Genomic DNA, 13,443 nt, shown 5'->3' on the forward strand with positions numbered 1-13,443 from the left:
ATGGGTTGTGCCACAGGCAAAATTCCCAGACTGGGTCCCAAAGGACAAGCACATTAGAATACAGTACAGGATATATTGTTGTACAGCTGCAAGACTTAGCCACTTCTTCTGGAGGACCTGAGACATCTTTGAGTCCTTGGCCACCAATGTCCCAGAACTAGGGTTAGAGTCGGTTGGAACCAGAGAATTCGCAATAAGGCGGTCAGGAGACGGGATTTCGGTGAAGCAGACGGCACCTCACTCAAGGGATGCATCCGGTATTGCAAGCTGAGGTGGTTGGAAGGGAGATGGCTCAGTTGTTACAGCCCGAATTTACTGAGCGGAAGGTTCACGGTTCTAACACGACCACAGTTTCTCAACTTCTCTTGTCTAGGCTTGGGCAACCTGGCAGTCTCCCAGCCCTCGCGCTTCCTTCAGGTGGGATGGCAGCTAGGCACCGAAAAGGGGCTACAGATGAACGATTATTTTTTAGGCTGTGTTACACTTATCAAGCCACGACTTGTCAAGAAGAGTGCTGTTTTACCCGCCTAATTTGGAGTGGCAGGCACTAGATGTGGACGGAATTTGGCAGGGCGGAGAGGACTACTGTTCCGAGGAATTTTGGGGGCTGCTGGTGCTGTTCATTCTCTGAGTTCTGATCCATGCGTTTGATTGGAGAGAGTGAACTAACCTATGTCAGTGGCGTTCATGGTATCACCATCCAAGCTGTCTGACTGAGTGTCGGAGGTGTACGCAATATAGATTTCGTGACAAGTTAGCCATAGGTCCCCATTCCTGTTCCATCCCTTTCTTCTTTCCCTTATAAGGCTTTATTCAAATAAACTGACAAGGTAGTCAAACACTAGTATTCTCATCAGGTGTTGGTGTCAATGAGGACAAACTTGTAGGCAGCACAAAGCTATAAAAGACGTTCACCGCTGTTATTACGCCTTACGTCTGAGCTAAAATAACCAGCAAACTGTGCCTCGCCTCAGTTCAGAAGGGCTACTTGCGCATTGAAATCTGCGATTAGGACCACGTGCGAATTCCTTATGGTGAATAAACGGGGGAGACATTCCTCAATAGAAGTTGTCACCTACTGGTTCAGAGCTATTGTCTGAAACCAAGCAGTGGTTATTAATTGGACCAAAATGAGGCACAGAGGACTATCCACGGGTAATCAATCAAGGGTGTCCCAGTTACAGAGTTGCGAGCCATATTGACATCTATGCTCACACTAGAGACATAAAACTGGTACCTTGACATCATGATCGGGCTTGAATGCTGCAATGATCCCGCGGTCTATACTGACTGAAACGCCGTTCCACAAGGTGCAATCATGCCAGGAAGGCCAAAGGGGAGCAGCCAGACCAAAAGCAGCGAGACTCCGTACTACGAGTAATCATTCTACGGGGCGATCTGGGGTTAAAGTCTTACTGTCCTCTGCGATAGCAGCGTGAAGGGAGTAAGGCGTTTCTCCCAGGCGACCATCATGTCCATATTCACGGAAGCAGCGATGCAGTCTTGCCCCGAGGAAGTGCAGATTAGCAAAGGTCGGACCTAAAAACCGCACACTCCGACCGCTCAACAGTTGACCGTGACCGCGGAAACATTATTCAATACGGTTGAAATACTTTCAAGGCCAGAGTCCTGTGCCAAAAGGCACCTGCTGTGCGCAGCCACATGCGGGGTGAGACAGTAATACCCTAATCCCTGCGTCATCGGGTTAAGCCAGCCCCTTGAAGCCAAGCCGGTTAGACTATTCACTCATCGGCTTCGGGTAGAGTGCCAAGAGGAAACCCTACTGTCCGCTGCCTCGTGGGGCAGATTTTTGAGTCGAAGGCTCAAGGTGGGGTACCTCAGCCAAACCCCTTTCCTCGGCCTGGGCAACCGGGAATTATAGTTTGCCCGCGCAGTTCGGTGTCCAACGATGTCCTTCTCCAATCCCATCACACAAGCAAAAGTCGCCGGGTCATTTGATTGTCAATTATCTGACCAAAGGGCTTATGCACCCCACTACCTATTAACAATAAACAAAATAACATCTTTCTAAATCAACGAGATCCTTCCTATATTGGTCAGCTGTAACAACCTTCCAGTGCCTAGCTGCCATGATGCATTTCGTTCGTGCCAATAATCTTCCATTCTCCCTAGAGGACATCCGACTTGTCAGTAAGCAGTGTCATGTATGTGCGGAATTAGAACCAGGTTTCTTCAAACCACCTGGTGGTACCCTTACGAAAGCCACACAAACGTTTGGACGCTTAAGCATTGAAGTCAGGGGACCACTGCCTTCGACGACTCGAAACAAATATCTACTGACGGTCGTAGACGAGTATTCCCGTTAGCCTTTGCTAGTCATTGGGAAACCGTGCTACAAGACGTCATCCATTCATCATCATCATCATCATCATCATCATCATCATCATCATCATCATCATTTCCTGTTCCATCCCTTTCTTCTTTCCCTTATAAGGCTTTATTCAAATAAACTGACAAGGTAGTCAAACACTAGTATTCTCATCAGGTGTTGGTGTCAATGAGGACAAACTTGTAGGCAGCACAAAGCTATAGACGTTCACCGCTGTTATTACGCCTTACGTCTGAGCTAAAATAACCAGCAAACTGTGCCTCGCCTCAGTTCAGAAGGGCTACTTGCGCATTGAAATCTGCGATTAGGACCACGTGCGAATTCCTTATGGTGAATAAACGGGGGAGACATTCCTCAATAGAAGTTGTCACCTACTGGTTCAGAGCTATTGTCTGAAACCAAGCAGTGGTTATTAATTGGACCAAAATGAGGCACAGAGGACTATCCACGGGTAATCAATCAAGGGTGTCCCAGTTACAGAGTTGCGAGCCATATTGACATCTATGCTCACACTAGAGACATAAAACTGGTACCTTGACATCATGATCGGGCTTGAATGCTGCAATGATCCCGCGGTCTATACTGACTGAAACGCCGTTCCACAAGGTGCAATCATGCCAGGAAGGCCAAAGGGGAGCAGCCAGACCAAAAGCAGCGAGACTCCGTACTACGAGTAATCATTCTACGGGGCGATCTGGGGTTAAAGTCTTACTGTCCTCTGCGATAGCAGCGTGAAGGGAGTAAGGCGTTTCTCCCAGGCGACCATCATGTCCATATTCACGGAAGCAGCGATGCAGTCTTGCCCCGAGGAAGTGCAGATTAGCAAAGGTCGGACCTAAAAACCGCACACTCCGACCGCTCAACAGTTGACCGTGACCGCGGAAACATTATTCAATACGGTTGAAATACTTTCAAGGCCAGAGTCCTGTGCCAAAAGGCACCTGCTGTGCGCAGCCACATGCGGGGTGAGACAGTAATACCCTAATCCCTGCGTCATCGGGTTAAGCCAGCCCCTTGAAGCCAAGCCGGTTAGACTATTCACTCATCGGCTTCGGGTAGAGTGCCAAGAGGAAACCCTACTGTCCGCTGCCTCGTGGGGCAGATTTTTGAGTCGAAGGCTCAAGGTGGGGTACCTCAGCCAAACCCCTTTCCTCGGCCTGGGCAACCGGGAATTATAGTTTGCCCGCGCAGTTCGGTGTCCAACGATGTCCTTCTCCAATCCCATCACACAAGCAAAAGTCGCCGGGTCATTTGATTGTCAATTATCTGACCAAAGGGCTTATGCACCCCACTACCTATTAACAATAAACAAAATAACATCTTTCTAAATCAACGAGATCCTTCCTATATTGGTCAGCTGTAACAACCTTCCAGTGCCTAGCTGCCATGATGCATTTCGTTCGTGCCAATAATCTTCCATTCTCCCTAGAGGACATCCGACTTGTCAGTAAGCAGTGTCATGTATGTGCGGAATTAGAACCAGGTTTCTTCAAACCACCTGGTGGTACCCTTACGAAAGCCACACAAACGTTTGGACGCTTAAGCATTGAAGTCAGGGGACCACTGCCTTCGACGACTCGAAACAAATATCTACTGACGGTCGTAGACGAGTATTCCCGTTAGCCTTTGCTAGTCATTGGGAAACCGTGCTACAAGACGTCATCCATTCATCATCATCATCATCATCATCATCATCATCATCATCACAGTTGTAAAAACCGCGTACTTATCGTACAGTGGTTGTAGCTGCCACAGTTTCGTTCACCGATGATTCGGGGAGGTGGGGTAGATGGCTGCGTATTAGAGGCGGGAGCTGATAAATTAGTGCATAAATACAGGCGCTGTATACCAACTCCCGCGGCCGTGTGAAGGTCTACGAGAAGCCCTCGCCTGAGTTCACCACATCAAGTGTTCTTAGACAGGGCTGTCCTCTTTCACCTTTCCTCTTCAACTTCGTCATTGATACGATTATGGAAAATTTACTATCAGCCTCTAATGCCGGATAATGATGACGATGCTCCAGAGAGTAGTTCCCACATCAACTATTGTACTTTAACCTTGGATTTGGGCTTCGGAAACGCAGCAAGCGTCTATCGACAAAATATCGAGGGTGCACGCAGTAGAGGCATGTTGGTCACCATGACCAGCTGTTTAAAAGAAAAACACTGTAAGACGACAAGGCAACAGAAACGTGAGAACAGGATCTTATTAATGAAACTAGCGAGAGATGTGGGCGGTGGTATGCAACTGGTCACTTCCCCCGATGTCTGATTGACGTGTCTACGGCCGGGCTCTACAAAAGAGTGATCATCAAACGAGAAAAGGGGAAAGCTAGGAATATAGTGAAAAAGTTATCAGCAGGTACGTTTTACTTTATCCGCTACATTGTGCAGCGAATAAGTTGACTTGGATGATGTTAGTACGAAACGACCGGCTTGGCATGAAGAAAAACGTTTCGTTGCGCAATTCACGCTTGAACGTAAGCCCAAATACTGCCAGGAGATCAAGATCTTGGCGGGAAAATGATTAGGGTTCTCAGTCAAAGCCTTGAAGTCAGAAACCTGACCGGAAGGCAGCAGTGGTTGGTGTAAGACCAACTTTCAACACGCTGTCACGCCTGTTCCAATCACCACATGGGGATAAGAGAATGTCAAACCTCTACTCAAAATACGTCTGGTAGGATAGGCTCCGTTGGTGCAACATCGGTATTCTCTAGTACAGCTCAATGGGTTTCTGAGGTGCACAGACCGTCGCGCCTCGATAGGTTTACCTCTTCACGATAGCAGTAACACGGTCAAATGAAGTCATCTTAATACTCACCTCTTGACCGGGGATGTGGTTCTCAGCCCCCAACCCTTTCCCGGTCCACAATAAAATGGTTCGGTTGGCGCATACAAACGCTTTTGAAATTGACGATTATGACAAAATTCGCCTGCTGGACAGGATGGGCCACATTCAATATTCAATGCCCGATTGATGCAGCCTGGACCGCAAGGGAAAATCCCAGCTCTTATTTCCTCCACGGAAGGTGTTGCACAGTCACAGATCCAACGTCGCATTTCATGATGTGTCAAACTAGCCGTCGACCCAAGTAAGCTAGCTTTGGCGGTACCGTCCACCTTATTTTGCATTGTTGTCATGTTGATGCGCTCTATTCGACTATAATCATTTTCAACAATGTGCTGGTATTCTGGTCTGGGAGCCTCTGGGTGGGAATCAAAAACTTCCGAAGATGGTTCAGACCTGTTAACAAAGAATATGAAAGAGCAATTAATACATGCGAAAATCGAGCAAAAAACGCATTTTAATTTAGCAATGGCGAACAGAGCCTTCAGAATCTTACAGATGGCAAACCCAAGTTGATCTACGAAGATAATCTACACCCAGAATTCACATGGAGCATAGCGTTATTGTCAAGGCAATGGATAAAACCTTTGAGTAGTGGAAGAAAATCCTGATAATAGGTTTGCTCCCCGTGAATACCGCATTTATCGCGTTCTTCAAAATCAGTCCACGTCGACCATGGTTCGCTTTAACCCCGCCCAACCTGGAGTGCCTGAATGACATGATTGTGCGGCAGTCAGGCAACAAACATACGTTGTCGGAAAGAAACCGGATTCTTTCTTGATGCGAATGCAATGTGGTTCACAGGTATCAACACCCAGCTTAAAAATGCGAACAGGACTGGAGGCACAAACATCACTAAGCGTTCAGCTGTAGCACCCTTCCGGTGCCTAGCTTCCATGCCACCCGAAGGAAGCACGAGGGCTGGGATACTGCCAGGTTGCCCAAGCCTAGACAGGGGAAGTCGAGTGGCGGAGGTCGGATTCGAACCACGGACCTTCCGGTCAGTAAATTCGCGCTCTAACCACTTGGGCCATCTCGCCCCCCCTTCCGTAGTCCCTTTCAAACCTACCTGCCCAGTCAGACGTCCACCAAGGAGCTTGCCATTCTGGAGGCTCGGGGGACAACACTTGCCTCGATAGTGGATAGTCCGACGTTCACGTGACCGAGCTTCGTGTTGCTCAAACTGGCTTATTTTTACTGGCGCATTGAAATATCGTTCCTAAGTAGGAGTTACCTAAAGAACTACGCACCTAATCGACACCAATAGACTATATGTACTTTAATTTAAACACAATACTTACGAGTCGAACTCTGGATAAAATCCATTAGCGAGTACCAGACGAAGATCCAGCATCCTAATTGTAGTCTAGTAATCTCAACAGGAAGCACAACACAAGACGGTGGCGGTTAGGCGCACAGAAACAACTTACCTTGCAAGATCGGCAAACATCGCACTGAGTAGACGGTCCAACTCCCTGTCAGTTGCTCTGTTCTCCTTCGTCTTCCTCTCGCGTAGATCATACTTGCCCTCGACACGCCCAGGGATGGAATGCGCCGGTGAGGGTTGAGGACTGGTGTCTACCATGAGATTTGTGACCGCAGCGATAGGTTCCAATGTGGAATCCAATCGCACGGTATTGGGTGATGAGAGTTCGTGTGCCGAAGAACTTGGTGGGCCCCCGGAGGGTACGGTTGAATGCTGAATCCCCGTTAGGTCGGCATCCGAATTAACGTGCGATGCAGATTGTTCAGGAGTATTGCCACAAAAAACGTCATCACTGCAAAGTTGCGCGATCGAAACAGGTCCCGGACTACCGGTGTCAGCTGAGCCTACTTCGGTATCTGAGGCCAAATCCATGGCATCACTCTCATCTTGCTGGGAAGGCGCGACTGGAGAAACAGAGCCTGAGGGGCACAGTCAAACAAAGCAGAGGCCCGCCAAATAACCCAAGATATAACCAGCCCACAAACCTCAATATTACACTATTTTTGCTACTGTGGGTTCCACATCTCGGCACAAAGGACCAGCTGAGTGACCTTCAAGGGATTTTATCTCATCCTATTATTACAGACGGAACTAATAGTTATTTCGCGCCGTGGACTCCAGGAAATATGCTATATGGTTCGTTAGATACGGGCTGTTCAACCATTCGCGAGCTTGGTGCTCCAGCTGCAAACGCCTGGTTGCCAAGCGAATAGACACCAGTGCATGAACAAGCAGTGAATTCGACGAGTTACGAAACGTGCGAATAAATTGTTCAAATCAGCGAACGTACCAGCAGTTATCTATGGAGCCTTTGCTCCAGAATTCTCATTAATGGTGGCACCGACACAAAATGCGGTTGAATACGAGTGAAAGAAACTAAGTCTAACGTGTTGGGCCAATAGCTCAATGCTTGAAGCTTTTGATGACAGATGGATCCGCGTGTCATGCGCTTAAACTCCTAGGCTTAAACGATTTAACGGCAATTAAGTAAATGCGTTCCACCCCTTGTTCCCTTAGCAAAAGAGCGCTACCTATCTACCGACTATCGTCAGTTCAACTAATGAGAACAGGGCTGCATAACGAATTTACTTTATTGCCAAAATGTACAAGCTTCAAAATACAGCTGGCAAGTACAACCATATTACGAAGTTGTTGGCTTCAGATGCAAAGTGTACATGCGGATGTTGAGAGAAGTTTGATGGGCAACGATTGAAGGTAAAGAGTACTGCTACTGTGCATCTCAAGAGATACGAATTTAGAACCGTTTTAACTGGAGCGGCCAGAAAGTAATGGATGAATGCACAGCGCCAAGTTATTTCGGTATTGGCATGGGTTAAAACAAAGGATTCACGCCTTACCTACACCAGCATTCCTCGGATGTAACGACGCATTTATGAGTTCTGATTCTCGGGTGGATAACGACTTAGCCGGGCTGGGTTCGCTAGTGGGTAAATCATCCGCCTCTTGGCAATCATCCTTCATAGCATCCTGCATAGGAGAGGAATCCGAACTTTCTTTAGAACTGACTGAACGAGGCCGCACTGACTTCTTAGGTGATGACTTCTCTGCCACAGGTGCCCCTGAACTTTTACTTCGGTGTGAATCACTGGAGCTCTCAGAAGTATCGCTAGATTCTGCCTCACTGTCCGACGATGCTATCCCCTGATTGTGATTATCCACTCTGGTTTGATCGATTCTAACATCCTTTGATTTCTGTCCAATTTTATCAGCCGGTCGCTGTTCGGAGCTCGACTTTCTGCGTTTCCGTTCGACGTCCTCTCGTTCCGAAGGGGAGCGCGATCGTTTTCTTTCGGCGGGCTTAGACCTGCGCCGGTCAGCCTCGTTCCGCGAAAACCGATCCCTATCTCTGGAATCAGCTCGTTTGTCACGGTCCGGTGACCTTCTGGACAACCTATTACGCCAGGAACGATCGTGAGAGTCAGAACGACGACGCGATCTCTCACTGTATCTCGATATAGGTGAAACCCTCGCAGCAGTACGCCGTTCACCAAACGATCTGTCGCTCCTCCGCCTGCGCTCCGATTCGAACGAATCTTCTCTCCAGCGGTCCCGATCACGTCTGTCCCAATCTCGACCCCTTGATTGTCTTCGGGGTTTTGTATATCGCTCCTCCGAGCTGTGGCGTGACCTGGACCGTCGTTGATACCCTCGGGAAGAGTGGCGCGGAGTAGAACCATCTGAACTCGAGGAGTGATGCCGTCGACTCCTGCGGTTAGGACTTGAACGACGACCTGAGTGCGATCTTCTGCGTGACCGAGATCGCGAACGCCGCCGACTATCTCTGGACTTTGACTGTTCGTCGGAGTGGTGAGGCTGTGCAGCAATTGCAGGATTGGCTATCAAAGGGGTTGCTATCATTTGTGCAGATCGCAATTTCTGTGGGTTGACAAACTGCATATTAGCGAGGTTCATCTTCGGTTGTCGCAGGACGGATGTCGGGTCGGCCGACAGTGCGGTAGGTTGGGGTGTCGGCTGTACAGGTTGCACGGTCAAGCTCATAAGATTGGGGATATGTGCCGCGGAGTTGTTAGCAGAAGAAAGAGTAGAAGGAAGATGTGCAGATAGTTCCGCACGTGATGCCTCAACGGCGATCTGCGCGAGATTTCCAGTAGAAGCCATGTGAACCAAGCTGTTTAACGCACTCACCTCTTTCATAGCGTTCGTAAGAAGTTCATTGGGGTCGGAAGTTGGATTTGAAGGAGCAGACTGAAGCCCACTTGAATTTATGGTAGAAGCCAAACTGGCTGCCACTTCCAAGGCGGCTGTAACACCGTTGTTTTCATCACTTTCCTTTGTAGGTAGGAAAAGCTCAGTTTTCGTCTCGGAGGCGGGGAGTTTGGTTTTGGACGGTAGGACACCCACAGTCAGTTTTGAGGGCTTTGAGCGCTTCATTAGTGCTTGGAGTTTCGGCATTGCACGTGGTTCGCTGGTTTTAAGGTCCTTTGAGGACTCGAAAACGCCAGAAGGCTCGCCCGAAACATCCTGTCCAAGACCTTTTGCAGAACTACGTAGGCTAAACTTCAGTGGGACAGAGGCGGAATCTGGCTCACTGTAATTAGTAGCAGCAGGTGGAGGCGGTGGTGGTGGTGGCGGCACCGCAGGAAGCGAATGTTCAGAAAAGTATGGAGCATACTGCACGGCAACAGGTGCCGGTGGAAGGGGTATCTCGGAGGCTTTCAGGTCTGTTGGTGGAAGTGGGATATCGGTGATGCACGTAGTTATCGTGGAAACGTCTCCACACTCAACGGATGGCAGGATTCTGATACCTACGAACAGTGTCAGCCGCTGGGTATCATGGACTTACCGGGAAGCGGGATACTGGAGAGATCAACGTCTGGAAGAGGGTCCTCTGGCTCACTGAAGCAGCAAAATAAAAACTTGATTCTGACTTACTCTGTAGGTGATGCCGGGTCATATTCCATTTATCAGACCGCGCCGGAGTACAAACGACAGAGCAGATTGCATGAAAGCACAACCGGCCAGTAGGACGCCAAGGTCAATCGACCCGCCTAGGTACCCGGTATATAGTTTTAAACAAGACATTACGCATTCACGGTTTGATACCCAGGATCGATGCTTTTTCCCAAGTTTCCCGGATCGGTTTCAACCTAGTCCTTCAGCGGCTGTCGTGCACCTGAAAGGCACAAGTGAAAAAAGGGTGTGGCACTGCTCTTTATCTTCTCAGCGCGGGGCAGTATGCTCGCCAGCGCGAGGATTCGCATAAATAAGTGTCTAATAGTGCTTTAAACTGGGTTCCCGAAGGAGCTTGAACAACCGTCGTAGGAAGGTCGTTCCACGCAGAAATGAGAAATAGCTTTGCCTAATGAATGTGTGCGCTCTGGGTTTGAAAATCTTCTTACCATATTCCCGCCGTGTGTTTGCCGGGTCAACGGTGAGAAAACTTTTGGCATGGCTTTGTTCAAGCAGGGCATAAGTAAGAATTAGGTCCCGTCGGAGGCGACGGTACTCCATGGAAAAGAGGTCATGCACCGCGAGACGCATCTTGTAGTCCGCGGATTTGAGGCCGACAACCATTCTCATAGCGGCTCGCTGGACTTGCTCAATGGAGGTGACGTCTTTCGCGCATCCTGAGTAGACAACTTGGTTTATGTATTCCAGGAGCGTTCCGGCGTAGGCCCCATAGAGTATTTGAAAGTCCATGCGAGTAATACGGGAGAAGGTGCGTCGGATCATCAGTAAAATGGCGAATGCCTTTTGGGACGATTTCTCATGGTGCAGTGAGAAGGACAGGTTTGAGGAGACCCAGATACCCTAATCCTTTTCGGCGTCTATCCTCATGATGTTTCCTGGTTCCTTCTCATCATACATGACAAGGACATTCGCTGAGTCTCCTCCAAATGATATATGGACGCACTTTTCATCATTCAGAGGAAGGTGCCAGTCCAACGACCACTGCTTTGCAGTCCACATTCGTTTGGAATGCACTGGCATTGGAACACCAGGATTTCAAGTTGCCTTTCAAAAACATCTGGAAGGTCGTTGAGGTAGATTTGAAACAGCAGTGGTCCCAGGACGGAGCCTTGAGGAACTCCAATGGAGACTGGCGCTATAGAAGAGTAGGCCGAGCCTATCATCACTCGGAATTATCCGTCTGATAGGAACGTCTTGATCCAGTTTGTGGAGTCGTGAGACGTGTCAGACCCTATCAAATGCTTTTGAGAGGTCGAAAAATATGGCATCACGATGCCTCATCAACTGTGCTAATTTGTATCGATCTGCGGGTTCCGGAAGAACACATATATATTCATGCATCTATTGAAACAGCTTCTACATAAATTTGAATCCATTATTGGAATGGACAGTGGGAAGATTTTGGCCGTGTAATCAGAGCAAGCGATTCACTGTTTCCAAGGGATTTTCCGAGGCCACAGTGGCGGAGGTCACCAAAAAGGTGATAACGTCTAACCAGTTTTTTGGTTTGCCTTAATTGTCTCTCTGATGTGACAATACAAGAATTGCCATGTATAGTCTGATTACTTCACTCTTCATGGATTCACGAACTCATGGGTCCACGGATTGATACACAGTATCGAGGACTGTGCCAAAGATTCCAGATTCGGATTTTTTTTTGTTTTTTAGTGCCCCCTTCCCTTTGGATGCACAAATGAGAAGCCCCTCTGCTTGGGGACTCAACTAAAAGGTATTTAAATTGCATGGAATCGGTTACTAAATGCTGCATGAACAAACATCGTTTGGGGGGTATTCCACCTACCAGCCACCCGAAAGTAAAATTATTGTTGCGTAATAGAATCGCGCGCTCTGAGCTTAAAAATCTTCCTGCCGTGTGCTCCCATCGTGTCAGATGCGTCAGCGGTGAAAATTGTCGGCAAAACCTTGTTCAAACAAGGAATCAGTAAGCATTGGGTCTCCTCTGAGACAACGATACTCCAGGGGAAAGAGCTCAAGCACCGGAATACGTGTTTCATAATCAGCGCGTTTAAGGCTGGTAGTGATTCTCGTATCAACCAGCCGGAAAAGCTCTATGACGACTGTGTCGTTCCAACGTTCTGAGTAGACAGCTTTGTAGGCATATTCACGAACCACTCCAAATTTAGTGAACTAGAGTATCCGAAAGTTCGTGCGAGTGATGTGAAGAAGGCTGGGCAAATCATTTCTGGTACGACAGGTGCCCTCTGAGCCGTTTTGTTTTCATGATTTAGCGAGAAGGACAATTTTGAAGTGAGCCAGATACCCAAATCCTTTTTCGTATCTGTGCTTGTAATGTCTCCTGGTACGGTAGCACCATGCACAGTGAAGCATTTCGCGACATATAGGCGCACATTTGGTCAGTCAGCGGAAGGCGCCAGCCAAATGAATACTACCTTGCGGCACCTGTACCCATCTAGAGAGCACTGGCATCTGGTTCACGAAAAGTGGACTTGGATATGGAAGAACATCGGAAAATTTGTTGACGTAGCTCAGAAACGGAAGTGGTCCAAAACAGAGCCTCCGGGCCCTTCAACGGAGACGAGTGCCTAAGCATGTTGGTTTAAGTCTACTTTCACTCAGAATGTTCTGTCTGATGTTACCGCCTTACGACATCAGCGGAGGATTTTTGCCTGGATCCCATAAAATTCGAGCACGTGGATCAGCGGGACGCATGTGACTCAATGGGGTGTTTACGAAAAGGCAAAAATACGGCGTTCAAAACGACTCCTTTGTCCGACTATTGGGTTTATCTGTCCGGAAGTACCAGCATATTCGTCATGCAAGAACAGTTTGTCAGAAATCAGTAGTAAACTGGAAATATCGAGGTGTTGATACTCACGCGACTCAAGATGACCAGCCTCAGAATGTGATCTATTATTTTGCGCCGTCGGGTAGTGTGGTAAACTGGCCTGTAGTTGCCAGGGGATAGGTGACATTCTTGTAGATAGTCGTGACAATCGCTTTCTTCCATGCACAGGGGGTTGCCTTCGTCGAGCGACTGACGAAATACCAGGTAGAAGTGGTTTGCCAGTGCGAACAACGGGCCGTTCGTGATTCCTCGATTATAGTCCTGTGGTCTCAAAGCTCTGAATGGGTTCATCTTCTGCAGGAGTTAACGAACGTATTCCTGCATGAAGACTGATCCGGTCAGCGATCCTTCGTAGTAACATCTTGAGAAGATTGCGGGTGGTTAGGGTTGCCTTCTCGAGCGACTGACGAAATACCAGGTAGAAGTGGTTTGCCAGTGCGAACAACGGGCCGTTCGTGATTCCTCGATTATAGTCCTGTG

General features: G+C 48.4%; 1 protein-coding gene across 1 annotated transcript in view; it reads right to left on the reverse strand.

Moving 5' to 3' along the window:
* Positions 1-10,126, reverse strand: part of T265_10344 (hypothetical protein) — a gene marked incomplete at both ends in the record, with an annotated part of 50,432 nt that extends 40,306 nt beyond the window's left edge. The window contains 5 exons of the mRNA XM_009176689.1: positions 5,171-5,593; positions 6,628-7,102; positions 8,042-9,970; positions 10,009-10,061; positions 10,098-10,126. Of these exons, the coding sequence (XP_009174953.1) occupies positions 5,171-5,593; positions 6,628-7,102; positions 8,042-9,970; positions 10,009-10,061; positions 10,098-10,126 (2,909 nt within the window). The remainder of the gene's footprint in view (positions 1-5,170; positions 5,594-6,627; positions 7,103-8,041; positions 9,971-10,008; positions 10,062-10,097) is intronic.
* Positions 10,127-13,443: the final 3,317 nt, after the last annotated feature.

This window comes from Opisthorchis viverrini, assembly GCF_000715545.1.
Source record: "Opisthorchis viverrini unplaced genomic scaffold opera_v5_360, whole genome shotgun sequence".
NCBI lineage: Eukaryota > Metazoa > Platyhelminthes > Trematoda > Opisthorchiida > Opisthorchiidae > Opisthorchis > Opisthorchis viverrini.